The following is a 23,600-nucleotide window of genomic DNA, read 5'->3' on the forward strand; positions in this document are numbered from 1 at the left end:
TTGTAGTTTCAAGTTTCTTTAATAGTTGTCATACAGAAGTACAGAATACTTTCATACAAAATGCTTCTTACTGTTACGCTCCAGAGACTGTAGCTAAGTTTTATATAGATACAGACCTTTATGGAGAGGTTCACAATAAATGCAAATGTTCTTACATAGATAAAGACTTTTAGAGAAAGGTTCACAATAAATTCTAATTTAGTTAATTTTTTTATCTTGTGCCATGAAATTCTTTGCCATTGCCATTTATTTGCTAATATCCTCAACAAATAACTTTATATTACTGGTAGGTCTGGTTGGTAGACGCCAAGTCATGAAACAGAAATATACTGTATGCTAGTTTTTTCTGTGTGTTCATTTTCCCACAGTGCAGTACCTACCTGTATAATGCATTACCATTGGGCTGTGTTTGAATCAGACATGTTATCTGATTATATTATGAGGAACAATGGATGCTTGTGCTTTTCATCTGGGTTCCTCTCATCATGAATTTCTGCTAGAGCTTCATATTATTGTTGAGCAGACGGCTGTTCTCCTAATATACTGTCTCTCCCACCACCTCTTCACAATCATTACATCCATCACAGGCTTTGACCTGCTACGTCTCAACAAGCACAAACCTTTCAGCTATCGACCCAGAGCATCACTAGATCCTTCTGTCCAACCATTCATCCATTCACCCATCATTGCTAGTCTGAGCCTCGTCGGCCAAGCACCCAAGAGTCCTGACTTCTTGGCTCTGGCAGCCTCCAGCCGCTGGAAGTGCCAGCAGACCTCTCGCCCCTGAGGCAGATGAGATCTCCCGTCATCCTTTCCCATCTCCTCCTCCTCCTCCACCCATCCCCATGCTCCTTTTCATCATCATCAACACCCCCTCCCCATCCAATCCACCCCCTACTCCTTTCTCTGAGGTGTCTGGTGACTCTGGCTTTTCAACAGAGTCAACTAATGGTCTGTGTGCTGTCTTGCCCCTCCCTTCGTCATGGAGGAGAGAGAGAGAGCGAGAGAGAGACTGAAGTCCACCACCAATGTCCCCAGAGGCCCTTTGCCTGCCTCCCTGCCTCCCACTCCTGCTGCTCTCACTACAGCTGTGGCTCCCTACCAGAACCTGGCATGCTGGGATCACAACCCTGCCAGACAGACTAGAGGAGAGGAAAGCTACTGTACTGTACTGTGTGTGTGGAAGCTGTTTACTCCCCATTAAGAGAACTACTGATACCGGCTACAACCGATACTACTACTACTACTACTACTACTACTACTGCTGCTGCTGCTGCTGATACCTTTCCCTCAGCTGGGACTCTTGGAGATCCTTTTGAGAGGTACCTCCATCATGGCCGTGGCTGTGGGCACAGCTCCGTCGGCCCTGGCACTGCCCGTGGTGCTTGCCTTACTCTGCCTGGCTCCGGCGCCCGCCCTGGGAGGATGCCCGTCGGCGTGCCGGTGCTCTTTTGCCATGCTGCAGTGCCTGGAGAGCGACGGCATCACCCGCATCCCGGCGCTGGGAGTGCAGGAGAGCGAGAACGTGACAGAAATGTGAGTGAGTTTTGCACGCAGTCGGGTATATCCACCCAATTGGATGTGCTGCTGTTAAGTGACCATGAGTGCATTAGATGGCGCTCACATGGCTTGGGGTGTGCCTCTGCCCGTGTTCAGTTCTGCTGGCTTTCGCTTCTGATGAAGTTGGATTGGATGTGTTGAAAGCTGATGTTTTCACTGGCCCCACTTGAGACTTGTTTTTATGACTTAAACCTCATCCCAACAGTTCCAGAGTGGCGGCTGTGGCTTTGTTGAGGAGACTGCCAGTAGTGCTATGTTTTTTCGACTGTTAAACCTGCACTGTGTGATCTTGGGAGGAGACATTTAAATCCTTGTCAATCATAAATCAGAACATCTTTTTGAAGCATGTGTGAACCGAAAGTGAACGTAGAAGATTGTTCCTTGTAGTAAATGTATCAGGAACTGAATATTTAGCCCTGAACAAGTAAAGAGCGTAAAAGAGAGTAAAACATCAACTTTCTTGGTATCCTCAGTGTTCCACTAATTTGAGGATCAGATGGATAGTTTGTTTATCCAATTGTGAAAATATAGCCTGCCATACAACGCCTTTTTATTCACTTTTCCGAGGTTCAAATTATCCTCCAAAAACGACATGCAGATTTAAAATATGATGGAAATACTTGAACATTTTAATTGTTCCATAACCACTGCACTGAAATCAGTTAAAATATCGGGGAAGAAAAGCAGTGCAAGTGAATGATGTTGATTGTCGCTGTTCAACGATCCTGTCAGACAAAGTCAAGTCAAAGTCTTTATTCGTCATGGACGCAATGCAGCGTACTGTATGAGTGTAATGAAATGTTGCTTATGCTAGCAAGCATCACATACTGTAAAAGGCAAAGAGACAAATAATCCAGAGTACAAGTGGATTAGTTGCTTTGTGTCTGTTGTAATGTTTAGCCAAGAACAACAAGTAGGCTTCTGGTCTCCACAAGAGAAGGTGGAGACCAGTGTCATGTTAACATGTTAATGATTCCATGATTCTTTACTGGAGGAAGAGGGAGGAGATATGCTCTTTTCATTTTGATACAATCAAATCACATTTGATACAATACAAATTTGTAATTTTTCCAATGAATTCTGTATTGTCGTTGTGACGCAACTTTTATTTCATATTCATATTATAGATGAATCCAGCTGGACAATGATAATATTGATTACCTTGATGTCCCAGGTCTAGTGAAATTTAAAACATGTTGTTGTGGCGTCAATCTGGAGTCAGTTGGATATCGGTTATCGATAACGGATTCATAATGACCCATAGCTCCACTAGCGTGGATAGAATTGATGTCAATTGTCCTGGAATTGTCCTGCAGTCTAGTGTGCTTTAAAGGGACATTCCACTTTTTTTAAGAAGCCTCTGTGTTCTGTCACAAACTGGGAGTCATTTAGAAACTGAACTGGCAGCAGTGTTTCAGGTTTTTGAGATGTCGGAAGAACGTGTTCGTATTTCTTAACAAACGTTGACATTTTCTCTTTCCAGTACATTAAAAAACAAAACCGTAGTGCTGGTGCTTTTTGGCTGGTTCTGACAGAACTCCCAGTTAGAATGTGGTTCTCTGTGACACGTGCCTACAGAGGCCCTCAAGGCTCTCTCTCTCTCTCCCTCACATCACACTTTTCTCACTTCTGTTATTGTGGGAAATTATCCGAAACCTTGAGACTTCAGATGGTCCACTGATGGTAATTCACGGTGAAGATGTTTTTTTGCCCGTGGTTTAGGCATTTACTGTGGTTTTAAAGCACAAACGAGGCTTGCATGCTCTTCCAGTTTGTATCGAATCACTGTTCTATTCGCCGCTCTTATCTTTCGCAATGTACTACTGCAGACTCATAAAGTTGAGATGCTTGTGGGTGGGAAAGGTATTTTTCAATTACTGAGCCTCTGATACACATTCCTTTATTTTTTGTGTATAATTATTTTTATTTACAGTTTTCCTTTTACATGCGATCGGATCCAAACTCCAGAGGAACGGGTTGACCTGAGTTGGTGGGTTGTTTTGATCTTCTTCCCTGATCCTTTGCGTGAGTTTAACTGGCGCTCATTAAACCGTAAGAAGACACCGCCGGGAGGAGCAGAGACGGTCGGTAGCGCCGATATCTGGAGATAAGATATCTTATTGATACCGACACTCACGCATGACACGGTGACTGGAACACTGGTGTGGTTGTGACCTCATAATGTAGTAACTCAAGTGGGAAGTCAGCTACTGGAGCCTAATCGAAGAGTGTGATTTGTGTTTTGAGTTTGAGGAGTTTTGACCTCGTAAAAATTACTAACACTGTTTTAGTAAAAGTAATGGACCGATGACCCAGTGAAGTTTAATTGCACAAGATTATACACATTTATAAAGGTAGAAAATTATTCGTTGGCTGTTCTAGAGTCGATAACAAAAGAACTAAACACAAATCAACGTCATTGTTATGTCGATTTATGAGTGGCGCATGTGACGCCTATAGCCTGTTATTTAACGCCTGCTTTTGAGAACTTTTCAGAGAGACAGAAAATGACTGGTAGTGATTTACAGAAAGCTGTTATGTTCACATGCAGCCCACTAGGTTCACCCAAACATCACCCTCTGCACCGCGCCGCCATGCTGCTCACTCTTTGTTCTTGCCTCCGGATCTGAGCAATTAGCGCTTGTTAAAGAAGGAACCCATTTCAGTGGAGCAAGGCAATTTACTCCCGCTTTGCTGCCTTCCCTTCCGTCTCCCTCCATCCCCCTCTCTCTCTCTCTCTCTCTCTCTCTCTCTCTCTCTCTCTCTCTCTCTCTCTCTCTCTCTCTTCTCTCTCCCTCCTCGACACATTTCCCAGTACCTGGCTGGCTGGCAGCTAGTAAACATGTTCCATTGAGCTCCAGGAGCGGCTCAACATTCTCCCCGAGCCGTTCAATCAATAAGTGAGAGGGCTCTCTCTGCATTTGTTTACCGTGCCGCGCTGCATGCCAGTAAACGACAACACTTGGCAGTATTGGCGGGGCGAAGGAACACAGCCGATGCATGGAACAAACAAGGGGCTATTAACTCGGGAACAGGGGCTGAAAATTCATCATAGGCTAAGTTGTAAATGCAATTTTGCGAATTGCCAGCCAATATACCCCCCCCCCCCCCTCCCCCCTGCCCCTCCCCCCACCACCACCGGAGAACAATAGATGATATATTACCCACTTGGCTCAATGCAATAAGCGAGTGGATGGGTGATCCTGGGTCCACCTGCTTTGTAATCAGATTATTGCTGTGTGGGTCAATCAGATATGAATAAATATCTGCATGTTCACTGCAGCCAACAGACAGGGAAGACTGGCAGGTTGAAACAATGTCCCCAATGTTACAATTGTTTGTCACAGGCGAAAGATTCCAGTAGGTCTTTTTAGATTATGCTTTATTACAAATCGGATTATTTTTTTTTATTTGAAAGTAATCACATAATTGTGCAACATGGCAACTGGACTCAGCTGACTCATGTTGTAGAGCCGTTAAGGGCCTTTGCTTTCAAGTGATGTGTGGCCATAATGCAACAGACATGTTGAATCCCCCATATAGAGCATTTACAGTAGTTACATTTATTTAGGGAACCAATATGGTGTGCATTGACTACATCATGAAGCAGGTCTAGTGGCAATTGACCTCTGCCAAACCCTGGCCTTGTTTGGCCAAGGAAAGCAACAGTTGGAGGATGAAGAAAAGAGGGTGGGGTTTACAGGGTGACCTTTTTTTAACAGAAAAGTTCAATGTGTGAGAGAATTATTGGACAGCTATGGCCTTTCAAGTTGGTAAAAATGTTGAAAACTAAGATAGGGTACCCTTTCAGTATCCAATTACACCTGTTACACCCCTCCTCTTTCTCTTCTAAAGACACGTTCCCACATTAAAGAGCATATTGCAGGTTGGTGAATCAATTAGTAGGACAATTATTTTCATAAAAAATATACTTATATATACACTACAGTGGGGAGTGTGCGGTCAAGTTGAAGAAACATGGATCCCAACACTAGTTTTGACATCTGGGCAGCAGGGGCGTTTTTAGGGTTAGAAAACATTGGGGGCTTCAGCCCAGGGGGGTGGAGGGGGGGGTCACCCCCCCCCCCCTTTTTTTTTTTTTTTTTTTTTTTTTAAGCACAGAAATACGCAATTTTAGATTAATTAGAGATGAATACTGAATAACTAGAATCATTAGAGGTTCTCAAAGTGAGGTCCAGGTCCATGAGAGGGATATGGGCAGTCCCTAGAAAATTCAAAGTTAACAGGACCAAATCATCAGTTTCTTATTTATTTATTTATTTGGCCAGATAAAACATTGATCTGGTCCAAGAAGCCCCAACAGGAGTACAAATATACATATATACACATATATATACATATAATATATATACATATACTGTACATACATACACATATACACCAATAACAAAATAAAAACACAGTTAATTGTAGATACACAATCAGGTTTAAGCACTATAAAAATGCAGCAGGTGAGTTCACCTGTCTTCAACCAAAATGGAAGGAGAGTGAAGTACTGTACACAGAGAACGTGAAAATATACAATACATTCACCAAACACTACACAAGACAACCAATGATGCAGACTGATGAAAATATACATTTTCTCCCATTTTCCCAAATCAGTCAACATGGAGAATCACAACAAAAAATTATCTTGCCAGATCCAGCTAGGCAAAGAGATAATGTCTAGTATTTTCTGTTTACATTTTTTCAAAAAAAAATTGTGTTACTGTAATTTTAACCTGTACTGGATACAGTATTTTATGTTTGTCTGATATTTGCTGAGCTTACAGTGTTATGCACATAGTAGCATGAAAACTGGGACATGTATTGTTGTGATTCTCCATGTTGAAATGTTGACTGATTTGGTTATATGGAGAGAAAAGGTTATTTTTTTCATCAGTCTGCATCATTGATTTGGGTATATGTAGATAAATAAATTATATTTTCATCAGTCTACAGCATTGGTCTTGTGTAGTGTTTGGTGAATTTATTGTATATTTGCACATTATCTGCGTACTTCACTTACAGTACTCTAATCACTGAGAAGTAGAATTGCTAAATGTGTTTTAGGTTAAGCACAGCAGTGTGTGTAACTGGTTCAAACAGAATTAAGTCATTATGTAACGTGTGTTTCATATGGTAACAAAATTAGTGTATGGTTTTGACAAGTGTTTAATTTAGCAAAGGATCTGAGGTGTTCTGATAATTGTGTGTGTGGTTGTGCTAATTGTGTGTTTTGAAACACCGGGCCCCGTTTTCAAAATCATGCTTAGGCAATCGAAAAAAAACTATTGTGTGTTTCATTATATACATATGTTTCAGTCTTCTCATTAAAAAAAGATTCGATTTTTGGGTCTTTTCCTGCCTTTGGTCCGCTTTGCATTCACATCTCAAATGAACCGCAGCAGGGTTCACTTGCAAGAGTGAATGAGCTTTCACACCACCCCAAACCAACCGGACTATCCGAGGTTCGATTAAAGCTTATTATAGGACACTGGACATGGGTATGGATGGCTCCAGGTGCTGCTGCGTTAAAGTGCACATCTTCAATATCTGTACTATTTAAAAGCACAGTGCAGGACACACTCAAAGGTTATCGCACATCAGAGATGGCAGTGGACATGTATGACAGGACAAAGGCCATATGTAATGGCCTTTGGATTGAGGAACATACTACCAGCCAAAGGAGGAAGCAGAAAAGGATGGACGAGTATGTAGTTGAGTCATCTTGTGGCACAAGCTCAGACCTCAGCTCAGGAGATCAGCTGAGACAGAGACTGTTCTATCCAGTCGTCGACAGAATGCTGCAAGAGCTTGAGAGCAGGTTCTCATGAGTTGGATAACAATTTATGAGAGGCATACAGGCATGTTATCCAGCCTCAGACCAGTTTCTCTCAGTGGAATTGCTGCAACCCCTCGCCACACATTACAATATCCAACTATTGCCAGAGGAGATCACAGTTGCAAAGTGTTTCCTGGTCAGGACAGGCAGAGATGCAGTCCCTACTATCCAAAGTGTCTTTTCCCTCCTGGATGATAATAATAATAATAATGCATTTGATTTATAAGGCGCCTTTCAGGACACTAAAAAAAAGTCCACAAATCGGTGAATGAAAGAATTATAGGATCAAATGAAAACTACTTACTAAAAATTTTTAAAAGTACTAAAAACCAACAAAAAATACCAAACACTAACAAACATTCAGCACAGACAATGGGGATGCTGACATAAAAAAAAAAAAAAAAGTAAAAAAAAAAAAAAAAATGTAAACAATTTTTTTTTTTTTTTTTTAGATCCGGGGCTAGGAGAAAAACATCCGGGGCTAAAGCCCCGGAAGCCCAGGGCTAAAGCCCCGGAAGCCCAGGGCTAACGACGCCACTGCTGGGCAGGTGTCTTGGTGAGTGACTGGCGTTAGCTTATAGACAATCGTCTAACACGCTAATGCTGTGTTCACATCACAACATTGTAAAGTAATACCAGCTGGAGTATTGACACTTACCCATAACAGAAACATACAGTATCACGCACTCTGTTAACTCCTCATTACATGTTTCAGAGAGAAAGAGAGAGAGAGAGAGAGAGAGAGAGAGAGAGAGAGAGAGAGAGAGAGAGAGAGAGAGAGAGAGAGAGAGAGAGAGAGAGAGAGAGAGAGAGAGAGAGAGAGACATAATAAATGTTTTGGTTGTTAGGTGCTTGTGTGGGAAATGCGAGCCCCTGCCCACAGCTGTGGATACTGAAGAGGATGATAAACAACCTAAACTTTTCTGTGACAAGAACCATGATAAGTTCAAACAAACAGTCCTTTTCAAACAGTTGAACAGAAAAGTGTGCAACCTTGTGTAGCCACCTGAATATGTCTGTTACTGAGTCTGTGTCTTAACCCTTTTTTGCCCGGGTAATTCTCAGTATTATTTAACCCTTTCCCCACCCCTGCATACAGTTTATTGTTAAAGGTCTCTACAGGTCATTAAGGAAGGGTACTGCTTTGGGGAGTGAAAACATTATTCATCTTACTGCCATCAGGTGTGGGAGGGCTCAGGAAATATTGGGGGAAGTGGGGGTGTGTGGGGATCTACTGCTGATCGCCCTGGAAGGCAAGAAGGACCAGAGTACCATCCCTAGGTCAGTGAATCCTAGGCCCCATCCGCTCCTGCTGCTCGACCTCCAGTTCGACATTCCTGGCCTACAGTCGGGGGTCCAGCTAGACTCAGCTCTGCTGCATCCCGCTACCAGGTGGCCGTGTACAACCACTCCCATAAAGCAGGTATAATCCACCCTGCTACATTTGCGTTAAAGCAAGTGCTGAATTGAGCCGCAGCTCTGCAGTTATTTTGATGTATAAGCGACATATTCTTACTGGAGCATCTCTGTGACAGTAGGGGTTGGGGGGAAAATCCATACAGCAATATATCATGATATTTTGCATGCTGATATTATATCAATACAGTGACGCCAAGTATCAATATAATTTTTTTGATTATACATTATTATTATTGTTTATTTATTTTTGCTTGACAATCCCATTTTACTGCAATAAATATAATTGGAACAAGTTTTCCATTGGAGACATAATTTGCAGTCGAAAAAAGTTTATAAATGGCAATATTGTGACTCTAGTATGGTGATAATATGGTATCGTGGGGCCTCTGTCTGGTGATTCCCACCCCAAGTAGACAAGTGGTCTGTCTCTTGGCTAGGTTGGGGTTTTGATACAAAGCCCATCGTTGTTTGTCCCTGCGAGTCCTCAGTCGGGTTCTCTTATCACCTGTTGTACACTCCTAAGCCCCTAGTACACAAACGCAAAACAGTTTGGGCAAATGCACTAGTGGATATTGACAGAACTTTAGACAAATGTTCAAATATTGATTTTATGTTCTTTTTCAGGTTATTTTCAGATATTGTTTTGACCAGAAGCAGAAGGTTCCTGTTTTGTTCTGTGTCACCAATCCAGGAATGTGTTGATTTATGTTTATCATTCCCAACTCTTTCCTGTTTATGACTGCAGTCTGTTTGGTATAATTTACAGTTCGAGAGGGGTATAATTTAGAAATTGTACACAACAAGTTGGGAGGCCATGGCTCATGGCTGTATGTGTAATGATTGGCCAAGTGGTGGAATTAGGAGTCACAAAGCCAGTTAGACACTGGGTTTAGACACCACGTAGACACCAGGTGTAGACACCATCATGTAGACACTAGGGCTGTCACTTTAACAAAAAATCTAATTAGAAATTCGTTGCTGAATTGTAGATAAGTTCGAATTTGAATTTCAGTGTAAAAAAAAAAGTAATACAAAAAAAAAAAGATGTCTAAGCTATCAACGTTCAACGTTTTGGCAACTTTTTTACCATGGTATGTTTGGTATCATTCTTTTCAGTACAGTATCACCTGACCTGCCCATTTGTTTTCATACTGTACATACTGTATACTGCATACTAAACACAAAAACGATTTTAGAAGATGTGTTTTTCTACTATGAGGCTGCGCAAATGTAAACACGCTCCTGAAGCATTAGAAACAATGAAAATGCGCCCTCCTCAGGTTGCCTATTAGGCTGTATGGTGAAGGCTGAGAAGTGGCTAGAAAACGATTCTCGTTCCCACCTCAGCGGACTACACAATTTTCACTCTGGGTGAAAAGATATATTGGTGTAGATTTAGGAACAAAAATTTCTCCATTGACAAACTAGCCCGTTTTGCGCAATCATAATTTTAAAGTCAGGACTAGATCTTTCCTCACAATGGATACTTGGTCACCAGAGTTTTATTTGACGTAATTGGTGCGAGTTCGGTCACATATCTTGCGCTCGACCAATAGCAGCTCTCTTTGTTGCGAGGATACAGCCGTCGGGCGACAACAAATGACATCCACAGAGTAACATTATGGACGAAAATGGACAAAAAACACCTTCTAAAGTTCGCGAAAAGGTTTCTAAACAATGTTATATGCATCTCACGTCCGTTCAGAAAGAACGTGTACAAGATTTTACACAGACACGGTGGGATAGATATAGAAACTGCGTTGAACGGTGGCTTAACCTACCAGGCCAGAATCATACCATTGCGGAGACATACACACATTGTTTAGAGATCGATTTGTGTCATAAATGTCATAATATATATCTGTAACTTATGTCGTGTATGTCATAAATGTCATGATGAATTGAAAATGGGGGACCCTGATCTCTGGTCTGCACCCCCTTAACAATCGTGTGTATTGAGCCGTACTATTGTATCCATTCTGCAATCTGTTAATACAGTTTTCAATCAATCAAGATGTGGATACACTATTTGATGCTGTGCTGAGATAGTTTAGCTGTGTTTTTGTTTACATAACTAGCATTCTATTTTTCTTCAGATACTGTATGCCATCTAGTTTGATTGTTTACAGTGATGTTTATGTAGCTCTGCTAGTTCATAGTGATGTTTAAAGTATGTTAGCTTTCAGAACCCCCTCATCCACCACCTCACTTCCCAGGCAACACTGACGTTAATCATCCTCACCACTGTCATCTGAATCATCATTCCATGTAAGCCTATATCCTCAGTTTCCTTAGAAACATTTGCACAGTTTTGGCATTGACAAAGATCTGTACATGACAGCTTTGCAGACACACAGGAACATCTTCTTGTTCTACATTTGAGTTGCCTTAACTGAGAACTATAAGTCACAGTAACCGAAACTGGGGTTGGGATGTATAGGGCGAGGGGATTAGGGTTATACAGTAGTAGTGTGATTTGTTTGTATTTGTTGAGATCAGTTTGACACTGATCTCTCCACACACCTCACTGTTTACTCATTTTACTCTGTAGTGTGTATTGTATATATGTATATTGAATATTCCTCTTTACTTTTTTTTACTTACTTACTTTTTTTTTTACTGTATGAAGCACACTCTCAGGGGCTCGTACAGAAACAAGCATTAGGCGGCTGGGTGGCGCAGCGGACAAGGCGCTCGTCACCAACGCAAGAGACACTGGTATCGAATCCAGCTGTCAGTGTTGCTTCCGGCTTGGCCGGCCGAAAATAAAAAGTTTAATGAGTAACTTATTGATTTGTAAATTGTTTGACATTATTCCAAATTAAGGAGATGGTGTGTAGTGTTTTGATTGATTAACTATCTTGATCAAAAGTGTGTGGGTCTATTATTTGTCATTAATATACTATCCACTGAACTGTTTTGTGTACGACCTCAATCTTTAGAAAATTGTACCAGCATCTTTAATATTACAGGTTGGGAATCACAAGATAAAGTGTTTTTGATACAATTGTGCTGCATGCATCACGGATTGTGTGTTTATGGAGGTTTATCGAATAATTTCCCCGACAGGACGTCATGCATCGGTGTGTGCAATGCTGTGTTGTGGTGTAGATAGAAGGCGATATGATTTAAATGTACAGTATGGTTAATAACACGTTCGTTATGGCCCGTTTCACAGCTGTATTCAATCGCTTGCCTATAGCAAGTAGCGTATTTAAGCATTACATCATGCGACGGAGTGTGTTATACAAATTAGATCACGCCTATGGGTGGTTGTTAGGACAGAGGCGCAGCCGAGGGTCGTTAGACCCCCATAGGCGTGATCTAATTTGTATAACACACGACTTCAAGTGATGTAATACTTTTATACAATGGCAGAATTCACCCAACCGTATTGCTATAGAATAAACACACAGTAATTGAAGCATAATGGAGATTTATTCACAAAACCATCAGCAGATAAAGTTAAAAAAAAAAGAAAAAAAAAAGTTGTCTCCGTGTCTAGAAGCAGAGGGAGGTTGCTTCAAAGCATGCCATCTAACAACAAACTTCATATAAATCCTGCGATGTATTATTGTTTTGACAATGGGTCATGACAAACCAATTACATAATCCAACATTGTGTAAACAACTAACATATTCCAGTTGACTGTATCTTTTTTTAATTATTCGTTACGAATATATCCATACTTCCATTGTGTCCGGGACATCCAGTGAAATCGCTTCGTGCGACAGTGTCCTTTTGAAGCAGAGGGAGGTTGCTACAAAGCATGCCATCTAACAACAAACTTCATATAAAATGACTCTGCTATAGAGCCACACTCCGTTATGCACAAGTTTACAGACATACATGACATACAGATAGACAGTACTGCTACATCTATACATTTATGACATACCAGATTTACAAATACAGTACTGTTTTTGTAGGGTGATTATGGTTTATTTACATTGAGGTTCTGGGGTCACGTGGAGTGTGTTATATGAAATAACAACCGGTAACTTCACTGTGCTTCTTAAACAATGATTGGTGTAAATCGTGTCGGTGCCCGCGGCTTTACATATTCGGGGTAACATCATACATGTACATAGATCAAAATGTACAATGATAAGTTCGTTTTCGTCAATGTCAGCATGTCTTTTTTCCTTCTCTGGCTTCTCCTGCTGTATAAGTTTACAGACTTATATTATTCAATGAGACTGCCAGCCAGCTTTTGCGCGACGGAGAAATACAATTTCAATTGTGACGAGAGAAGATCATCTCCCGATTCAGATACAATTTAACACACACGGTTCCAAAGATATTAATGATATCATGTTGTCTTCTCTTCTCCGGCACCCGAGACAGAGAACTCAGCCAGTGGCCACTCCCCTCAGAACCCCCCCCCCTGCGATTTATATTTTGTTTTACAATGGGTCATGACAAACCAATTACACAATCCAACATTGTGTAAACAACTAACATATTCCAGGTGACTGTATCTTTTTTGAATGAGTCGTTACTGATTGATTGAATCAATTGACGAAATCAATACATCCATTCATAAAGATTATTGTCTGCCATCTTGGTTTCATTCGGAAAAGAATGAACGGCGGATTCATTCGGGGAAAAAAAGGAATTCGGTTGTGGGCGGGTTCTGGGGTCACGTGGAGTGTGTTATACAAAATAACAACCGGTAATTTCACTGTTTCAGCCTATCAGAATCAAGAAATTTGCATGCCATTGTATAAATGCATATAACATTGTTTAGAAGCCATTTTGCGAACGTTAGAATGTGTTTTTTTGTCAATTTTCGTCGAGATGTACTCTGTGGATGACATGATAACATGTCATCCACATGACATGTTACTGTTTACACAATGTCCTGTGGTCTGTAACTTGGCAACAAAGAGAGCTGCTATAGGGAGGTGTAGTCTGACGTCACTGGTTGTTCCACCCGTATAGGGATTTATCATTGGGGAAATGGATTATCGGCTATTGTAACAATTCTGCCGCATGAACATTGGCAAGCTTTCCATTTTTGCACAAAATGAGTTCCCTTCTACCACTAACATTATTGTTTAAGCATTTTTGGTTGAAATAAAGGTAGTTATAAGGTTTTTAATTTGTCGTAAAAAAATAACTACATTTACCTGTTGTTCAGTAGCCAGTAGGCAGCCTGTTAGGCTGTCGCCAAACAACGTCACGGCAAGCTGATATCAAGCTAGCTAGCTAGCTAACGTTAAGATTACCTAGCTAAACGTACTAGACGTTAGCAATGTCTACTGTCGTGAACCATTTTAAATTGGGGCATATAGAGGAGTTTCGGGAACGAGTAAAATGTGCAGGTCCTCTTCTCAGACCTGTGGGGCAAGCACTGGACACGCATCATGCCGGCTAGCAAGCTAGCTAGCTACACGTCACAGCCCGTTGATACCACGATAGCTAACTAACGTTAACGTTACAAGCTCAAAAACCTTATAACTACTACTACTGTCATGTCCATGAGTTCCCTGGCAGAATACTTTGTTTGTGAGGACAAAGGTATACAAAGAGGAGAGAACCATTTTAAATCGGGGCATGTTAGGAGTTTCGGGAATGCCGGCTAGCAAGCTAGCTAGCTACTATCGTCATGTAAAAAACAATAACGTTATAAACTATACACAATATACTACTGTCGTGTCCATAAGTTCCCTGGCAGAATACTTTGTTTGTGAGGACAAAGGTATACAAAGAGGAGAGAACCATTTTAAATCGGGGCATGTTAGGAGTTTCGGGAATGCCGGCTAGCAAGCTAGCTAGCTAGCTAGCTACTAACGTCATGTAAAAAACAATAACATTATAAACTATACACAATATCAATATGTACAACGAAACAATGATTTACATTAGTATTTACAGTGATTTAATATGCAGTGAAATAACGTTATACGATTTAAATTATAAATACAAATATGGTAACGTGTGGCTTTTACAAATAATGGCTATGATCACCGGAGCACTAGTGTTGGGTGAAACAGATACTAGCCACAGATTCAGGGTCAGTTATTTTCCCATTGTACGAATTGTTAAGCTTATGGAATGTAAGGGAAATATGATCCTAGGTCTGTGACTACAGGCAGGAGGCTACGCTGTGGTAACGTCAGTCAGCAGCACCAAATAGCAGTGTAGTTTCCCAGTGAACGAAAACATAAAAGTTGTTATTTTGCTACCTTTCCGATTAAGTGCGAATATTTTCATGTTGAGCTATAGATTGTGGATAAATACGCACAGAAAGGTACACCATGCCAACGTTAATGCTTTATTTATCTAAAACAAGCCGATTTAGAAATGGTCAATGGGGAAATACATTAAGTGGAACAGAGGAACACAGGAAAAAATTTAAAGGGGAACTATCTTATAAATGGCCTTTTTGAGTGTTTAGCATTGTTTCCTAGCTATGTGAACTTATATTAATATGATCTATGTCTCAAAATTCTCATATTGGCGCATTCTTCCAATTCTCCTCTCACAATATTCACCCTCACTGAACTGAGTCATTTGAAAATGTGCGCGATATGTGATGTCAGAAAGACACCGCTGCATGTTAATGTTGAGATACAAGAACAGCTGCACACAGGCCCCTGCACCCCAGTCCACATTAGCTCAAAACGGCTCGAGATCTTGAGGTAGAAAAATGCTGTTTTTGAGGACTTGATTAGAAATACAAAACAATGAATAAAAAAATATATATATTACAGAGGTGTTCCATAGACTCACAGGAATTGTGTAAAAGTGCCCAAATAGTGAAAGAAATAGTAAAATAGTTCCCCTTTAAATGACGACACCTCCCTATTGGTCGAGCGCAAGATATGTGACCAAACTCGCACCAATTACGTCGAATAAAACTCTGTGGTGACCAACAGTGGCGTTGTTAGCCCTGGGCTTCTGGGGCTTTAGCCCCGGATGTTTTTCTCCTAGCCCCGGAGCTTTAAGAAAAAGATTTTTTTTTTTTTTTTTTTTTTTTAGATGTCAGCATCCCCATTGTCTGTGCTGAATGTTTGTCAGTGTTTGGTATTTTTTGTTGGTTTTTAGTACTTTTAAACATCCATTTTTAGTAAGTCGTTTTCATTTGATCCTATAATTTTTTCATTCACCGATTTGTGGACTTTTTTTAGTGTCCTGAAAGGCGCCTTATAAATAAAATGCATTATTATTATTATTATTATTATTATTATTATTATTATTATTATTATTATTATTATTATTATTATTATTATTATTATTATTATTATTATTATTATTATTATTATTATTATTATTATTATTATTATTATTATTATTATTATTATTATTATTATTATTATTATAATAATAATATTATTATTATTATTATTATTATTATTATTATTATTATTATTATTATTATTATTATTATTATTATTATTATTATTATTATTATTATTATTATTATTATTATTATTATTATTATTATTATTATTATTATTATTATTATTATTATTATTATTATTATTATTATTATTATCATCCAGACCAGGAGGGAAAAGACTCTTTGGATAGTAGGGACTGCACCTCTGCCTGACCAGGAAACACTTTGCAACTGTGATCTCCTCTGGCAGTAGTTGGATATTGTAATGTGTGGCGAGGGGTTGCAGCAATTCCACTGAGAGAAACTGGTCTGAGGCTGGATAACATGCCTGTATGCCTTTCATAAGTTGTTATCCAACTCAGGAGAACCTGCTCTCAAGCTCTTGCAGCATTCTGCCGAGGACTGGATAGAACAGTCTCTGTCTCAGCTAATCTCCTGAGCTGAGGTCTGAGCTTGTGCCACAAGATGACTCAACTACATACTCGTCCATCCTTTTCTGCTTCCTCCTTTGGCTGGTAGTATGTTCCTCAATCCCAAGGCCATTACATATGGCCTTTGTCCTGTCATACATGTCCACTGCCATCTCTGAGGTGCGATAACCTTTGAGTTTGTCCTGCACTGTGCTTTTAAATAGTACAGATAGGTATTGAAGATGTGCACTTTAACGCAGGAGCATCTGGAGCCATCCATACCCATGTCCAGTGTCCACTAACAAAGACATGCTCATGATAGTGTGATAAACTATAATAAGCTTTAATCGAACCCTGGTTCATTTCCTCGGATAGTCCGGTTGGTTTGGGGTGGTGTGAAAGCTCATTCACTCTTGCAAGTGAACCCTGCTGCGGTTCATTTGAGATGTGAATGCAAAGCGGACCAAAGGCAGGAAAAGACCCAAAAATCGAATAATTTTTTTATGAGAAGACTGAAACATATGTATATAATGAAACACACAATACCGTTTTTTTCGATTGCTTAAATTAAGCATGATTTTGAAAACGGGGGCCGGTGTTTCAAAACACACAATTAGCACAACCACACACACAATTATCAGAACACCTCAGATCATTTGCTAAATTAAACACTTGGCAAAACCATACACTAATTTATAAAAACGACATTTTGTTACCATTTATACAACGGCATGCAAATTTCTCGATTCTGATTGGCTGAAACAGTCAATTTACACGTATTTATTTTTCATAATCCCACGCTCTTGGTCCCATGACCCGCCCACAACCGAATTACTATCACTCCGCCGTGCGACTTTGTAGGAAAAAACAAGATGGCGGACAATAATCTTTACAAATGGATATGTTGATAGCGTCATAACGACTAAATGGAAAACGATTCTGTCACAGCGAATGTCTTAGTTCTTTAAACAATGTTGGATGATGTAATTGATGGGTCATGAGTCATTGTGTAACAAAATAAAAATCGCGTGAATTGATTGATTGATTGATTAATTGCAATTATTTTTTTTATTTTCATTTTCTTTCTATAGAAGCAACTGGGAGGTGCGCTGTTTTAAAGGTGACATGCATTATAAATGTCATTTTTCAGTCTCTAGCATTGTATTATAGTAATAGGAGTTAGTATCAATGTGTTTTAGTGTCTAAATACCATATTGGCGGATTGCTCTGATTCAGCTCAGATCATTTCCTGCTCCAGTAAATTAGGCCATCCTGATTTGAATGACGTTACTCAGGCTCTGAGTAGCAGACAGTGATGTGATTGGCTCTGTGGTTGTAGCTAATGCCCGCCCACAATCTACCTAGACTGACTGTACACAGCGAGTGGAAACCACTTCCTCATACTCTGCATGCACTCTGGAGGGAGAGAGAGAGAGAGAGATAGAGAGCACTTGGGGGGGAGGGGGGGACCTGCCGCGCGCGGCACACCCCCCCAAACGGGAGATTGAAAGAAAGAAAAAAAGGAAGAGAGAGGGGGGAAGGGAGGCCCCCCCCCCCCACAAGCTGCTCCGCGGCACACCCGAGAGGGAGAGAAAGGAAGAGAGAGGGAGGGAGGGAGAGAGGGGGCCTTGTCAATAACGGCCTGTCTTTTTTTCTCCTCTCTCTCTCTCTCTCTCTCTCTCTCTCTCTCTCTCTCTCTCTCTCTCTCTCTCTCTCTCTCTCTCTCTCTCTCTCTCTCTCTCCCACCCCCTCTCTCTCTCTCTCTCTCTCTCTCTCTCTCTCTCTCTCTCTCTCTCTCTCTCTCTCTCTCTCTCTCTCTCTCTCTCTCTATCTCTCTCTGTCTACCAGTCGCAGACTGTGGACTGACTGTCACTCAAAGTGCTTATGGGCGGAGCCAGGCCATAACAGCCTGAAATCTTGAAGCTGAAAAATGATGGTTTTGAGTACTTGATTAGAAATATAAAACAATGCATTTTTTTGAAAAAAACCTTACAGATGTCTTCAATAGACTAACAGGAATTGTGTAAAGTTGCCCAAATAGTGCTAGGAATAGCAACGCATGTCCCCTTTAAGTGAGGGTGGACTGAATGGATATGTTGATAGCGTCATAACGACTAAATGGAAAACGATTCTGTCACGGCGAATGTCTTAGCTTAAACAATGTTGGATGATGTAATTGATGGGTCATGAGTCATTGTGGAACAAAATAAAAATTGCGCGAATTGATTGATTGATTGATTAATTTCTTACCTACTTTTCAATCTGCTTCTATAGAAAGTAGGTTTTAAAAAAATATATAGGGTGAAGAAAACTTTTTTTCCCTATAGGACAAAGACAACCTTTTTTAATTTGTTTGACCTACTTTATATAGAAGCATCTAAGAATGAAGTTCTATAGAAAGTAGGTTAAAAACTAAAGAAAAGTTGGATGTGTTAGTTTGTTGGATGTCTAGGTGAAAGACAGTTGGATGTGTTAGTTTGTTGGATGTCTTAGTTGAGAGACAGTTGGATGTGTTAGTTTGTTGGATGTCCTACTGAGAACAGTTGGATGCACTTCCAAGCTGCTTCCACATGGAGGCAACTTCTGTTTTTTTCTTTTTTGGGAACTACTTTTTCTGGCGGATGGTTTTTTCAATAAATCTTCAATTAATGTGTGTTTATTGTATAGCAATAAGGTTGGATGAATGTGCCAGTTGTATAAAAGCATTACACCACTTGTAGTCATGGATTGTGAAAATTAGACCATGCCTAGGGGGGTCTAACGACCCTCGGCTGCGCCTCAGGCCTAACGACCACCCCTAGGCATGGTCTAATTTTCACAATCCACTCCTGCGCGTGATGTAATGCTTAAATGAAACACACGTTTCATATGACTTAATTCTGTTTGAACCAGTTACACAGCACTGTGCTTAACCTAAAACACATTTAACACATAACCTCAAAGAACTCATCACCCCTCACTCCTCCTCTCGACATCTCCGCTCTGGCCAGCCCAAGGACCAATCTCTGCACTATGGGAGATCGGGCTTTTTGCTCTTCCGCTCCCAGTCCCAGACTACCTGAGAGCACCACAGACTGTGGATGCTTTCAAGAAAGGCCTCAAAACTCATCTTTTTAGTAGAGCTTTCTGTTGACTTTTTATAAAATGTTTAGCTCCACATATTTTATGTTCTTTTACCAATTTCTTTTGTCAGTTTTATTTATTCTATGTTTTCTCTATGTTATTCTATGTTTAGTCTTGCCTATTTTTTTTTATTCCTTCCTTTATTCTTGCTAGTTCTTATGTTCTTTTAACTGTAGCGCTTTGAGATTTGCCCCGCAATTGTAAAGCGCATTACAAATAAAATCTATTATTATTATTATTATTATTATTATTATTATTATTATTATTTAGCAATTCTACTTCTCAGTGATTAGAGTACTGTAAGTGAAGTACGCAGAGAATGTGCAAATATACAATCAGTCAACATTTCAACATGGAGAATCACAACAAAACATGTCCCAGTTTTCATGCTACTATGTGCATAACACTGTAAGCTCAGCAAATATCAGACAAACATAAAATACTGTATCCAGTACAGGTTAAAATTACAGTAAAACAAAAACAAACATGTAAAAGATTTAAATAGAGTACAGAAAATACTAGACATTATCTCTTTGCCTAGCTGGATCTGGCAAGAGAATTCTTTGTTGTGATTCTCCATGTTGACATGTTGACTGATTTGGGTATATGGACAGAAAATGTATATTTTCATCAGTCTGCATCATTGGTTGTCTTGTGTAGTGTTTGGTGAATGTATTGTATATTTTCACATTCTCTGTGTACAGTACTTCACTCTCCTTCCATTTTGGTTGAAGACAGGTGAACTCACCTGCTGCATTTTATAGTGCTTAAACCTGATTGGTGTATATCTACAATTAAGCAATGGTGTGTTTGTGCATCTGATGGCTGTGTTTAACCAATTGGCTCATATGTGTGGTAATTTGACATTCTGTGTCTAATGTAATGCAAGTGTGTTTAGTGTTTTGCAAATCACTGTGTGTATTGATTTGCAAAAAGTGTGAGGCTGACATTGTGCTTATAGGGGTGCAAATCTGGGCCTATGTTTTGCTCCTTGAGTGTAAGGTTTTGATAATCGTGTAATACTTTTGATTTGAGTGTTTATGCAATTGAAGAAAACTGTAAAGACTAGACTAGACTGTTTATTTCTTTTGTACATAGGCTGTGCACATGTTTGTTTGTTTGTTATGTGTATGATTCTTAACTGTGTTTTTATTTTGTTATTGGTGTATATGTGTGTATGTATGTACAGTATATGTATATATATTATATATATGTGTATATATGTATATTTGTACTCCTGTTGGGGCCTCTTGGACCAGATCAATGTTTTATCTGGCTAAATAAAGGTTAAATAAATAAATAAGAAACTGATGATTTGGTCCTGTTAACTGAATTTTCTGCCCAGATCCCTCTCATGGACCTGCACCTCACTTTGAGAACCTCTAATCTAGTTCCTTCAGTATGCGTCTCTAATTACTCAAAAATTGCGTATTTCTGTGTTAAAAAAAAATTGAAAAAATACAAAAATATATATATATATATGGGGGGGGGGGGGCTTCAACATTGAAGCCCCCAATGTTTTCTAACCCTAAAAACGCCCCTGGTGACCAAGTATCCGTTCGCGAGGAAAGATCTAGTCCCGATTTTAAAATTATGATTGCGCAAAACGGGCTAGTTTGTCAATGGAGAACTTTTTGTTCCTAAACCAATATATCTTTCAACCAGAGTGAAAATTGTGTAGTCTGCCGAGGTGGGAACGGGATGAAATGATACAGCCTTCACCTTACGGCTTATATGTAGAAACAATTATATTATAGACACCATTTATACAACGGCATGCAAATTTCTCGATTCTGATTGGCTGAAACAGTCCATTTACACGTATGTATTGCGATCAGTCCACGCTTGCTGGCCCAGGACCCGCCCACAACCGAATCACATCACATCAATCCGCCGGATCACAAGAAAGGTGGACAATAATCTTTACAAATGGATATGTTGATAGCGACTAAACGACTAAATATCAAGCGATTCTGTCACAGCGAATGTCTTAGTCGTTTAAACAATGTTGGATGATAATTGATGGGTCTTGAATCATTCTGTAACAAAAGAAAAATCACGGATTGATTGATTGATTAATTTTCAATTTTCTTTTCAATTTCTTTTCCTTTCGACTGTCAGCGCTCGCTCTAGTCTCCACCACCGCCACACCCCCCCCACCACACACACACACACACACACACACACACACACACACACACACACACACACACACACACACACACACACACACACACACACACACACACACACACACACACACACACACACACACACACACACACACAAACACTTGTCTTAGATCGACAATCAGTCTAACCCTCTACAGTAGGTTTAAAAAAATAAATAAAAGAATAGGGCGAAGAAAAAGTTTTTTTCCTATAGGGCAAAGAAAACTTTTTAATTTGTTTTACCTACTTTCTATAGAAGCATCTAAGAATGAAGTTCTATGGAAAGTAGGTCTGCATTCCCTTAACAATTGTGTGTATTGAGCCGTACTGTATTGTACCCATTCTGCATCTGGTAATAAAATTTTCAATCAATCATTCCAATAATACACAGTTGGATGTGTTAGTTGGTTGGATGCACTTCAAGCTGCTTCCACATGAGGCAACTTCTCTCAATCATTCCAATAATACACAGTTGGATGTGTTAGTTGGTTGGATGCACTTCCGATCTGCTTCCACATGGAGGCAAATTGTCTTTTTGTAGTTGTGGGAACTACTTTTTCTGGCGGATGGTTTTTTCAACAAATCTTCGATTAATGTGTGTTTATTGTATAGAAATAAGGTTGGATGAATGTGGCAGTTGTATAAAAGCTTTACACCACTTGCAGTCGTGATTTGTGAACAATAAACCATGCCTAGGGGGGTCTAACGACCCTCGGCTGCGCCTCGGGCCTAACGACCACCCCTAGGCATGGTTTATTGTTCACAAACCACTCCTGCGTGTGATGTAATGCTTAAGTAGACACCAGGTGTAGACACCATGTAGACACCATGTAGACACCATGTAGACACCAGGTGTAGACACCATGTAGACACCATGTAGACACCATGTAGACACCATGTAGACACCAGGTGTAGACACCATGTAGACACCATGTTGACACCATGTAGACACCATGTAGACACCATGTAGACACCATGTAGACACCATGTAGACACCATGTAGACACCAGGTGTAGACACCATGTAGACACCATGTTGACACCATGTAGACACCATGTAGACACCATGTAGACACCATGTAGACACCATGTTGACACCAGGTGTAGACACCATGTAGACACCATGTAGACACCATGTTGACACCAGGTGTAGACACCATGTAGACACCATGTAGACACCATGTAGACACCAGGTGTACACCATGTAGACACCATGTTGACACCATGTAGACACCATGTAGACACCATGTTGACACCATGTAGACACCATGTAGACACCATGTTGACACCATGTAGACACCATGTAGAGACCAAACATGACACACAAATAATAGTATTTAGCTTTTTATTTAAACAATATTTAATCGCGTTTGGAGGTGGGTGTTCTACGTCTGCCCCCTGTGCCAAACAAGCAGGCCAACTGCGCTCTGAAGGGCTCTTGTTCGCGCGTGAGCCCGTTATAATTGCACTCCTGTTGGGTCATTTGTTGGGTTGGTCAGAGTCATTAACTATGGCTTCAGTGGCTAACCCCGATCACCTGCATTTAAGCAATATTTTAATTACATACAGATACCCCAGTAATAACATTACAATTTAATTCAATACAATGCATGGCTTCCTCCCGGTCACCAGAAATGACATGTATCAGCTAAATGCGCATCGCAACATTGACTGAGTGGAAACCCTTTCTATTCACATAACTGAATTTGTGATGGAGCTTT

General features: G+C 40.2%; 1 protein-coding gene across 1 annotated transcript in view; it reads left to right on the top strand.

Annotated features, from left to right (window-relative positions):
* Positions 1-1,333: 1,333 nt before the first annotated feature.
* The window catches only part of ntrk1 (neurotrophic tyrosine kinase, receptor, type 1), a gene marked incomplete at both ends in the record, with an annotated part of 104,333 nt that continues 82,066 nt past the window's right edge, over positions 1,334-23,600 (top strand). The window contains one exon of the mRNA XM_084336624.1: positions 1,334-1,536. Coding sequence (XP_084192750.1) covers positions 1,334-1,536 — 203 coding nt within the window. The remainder of the gene's footprint in view (positions 1,537-23,600) is intronic.

Source organism: Notolepis coatsorum (assembly GCF_963971535.1).
Source record: "Notolepis coatsorum genome assembly, chromosome: 19".
Taxonomy (NCBI): domain Eukaryota; kingdom Metazoa; phylum Chordata; class Actinopteri; order Aulopiformes; family Paralepididae; genus Notolepis; species Notolepis coatsorum.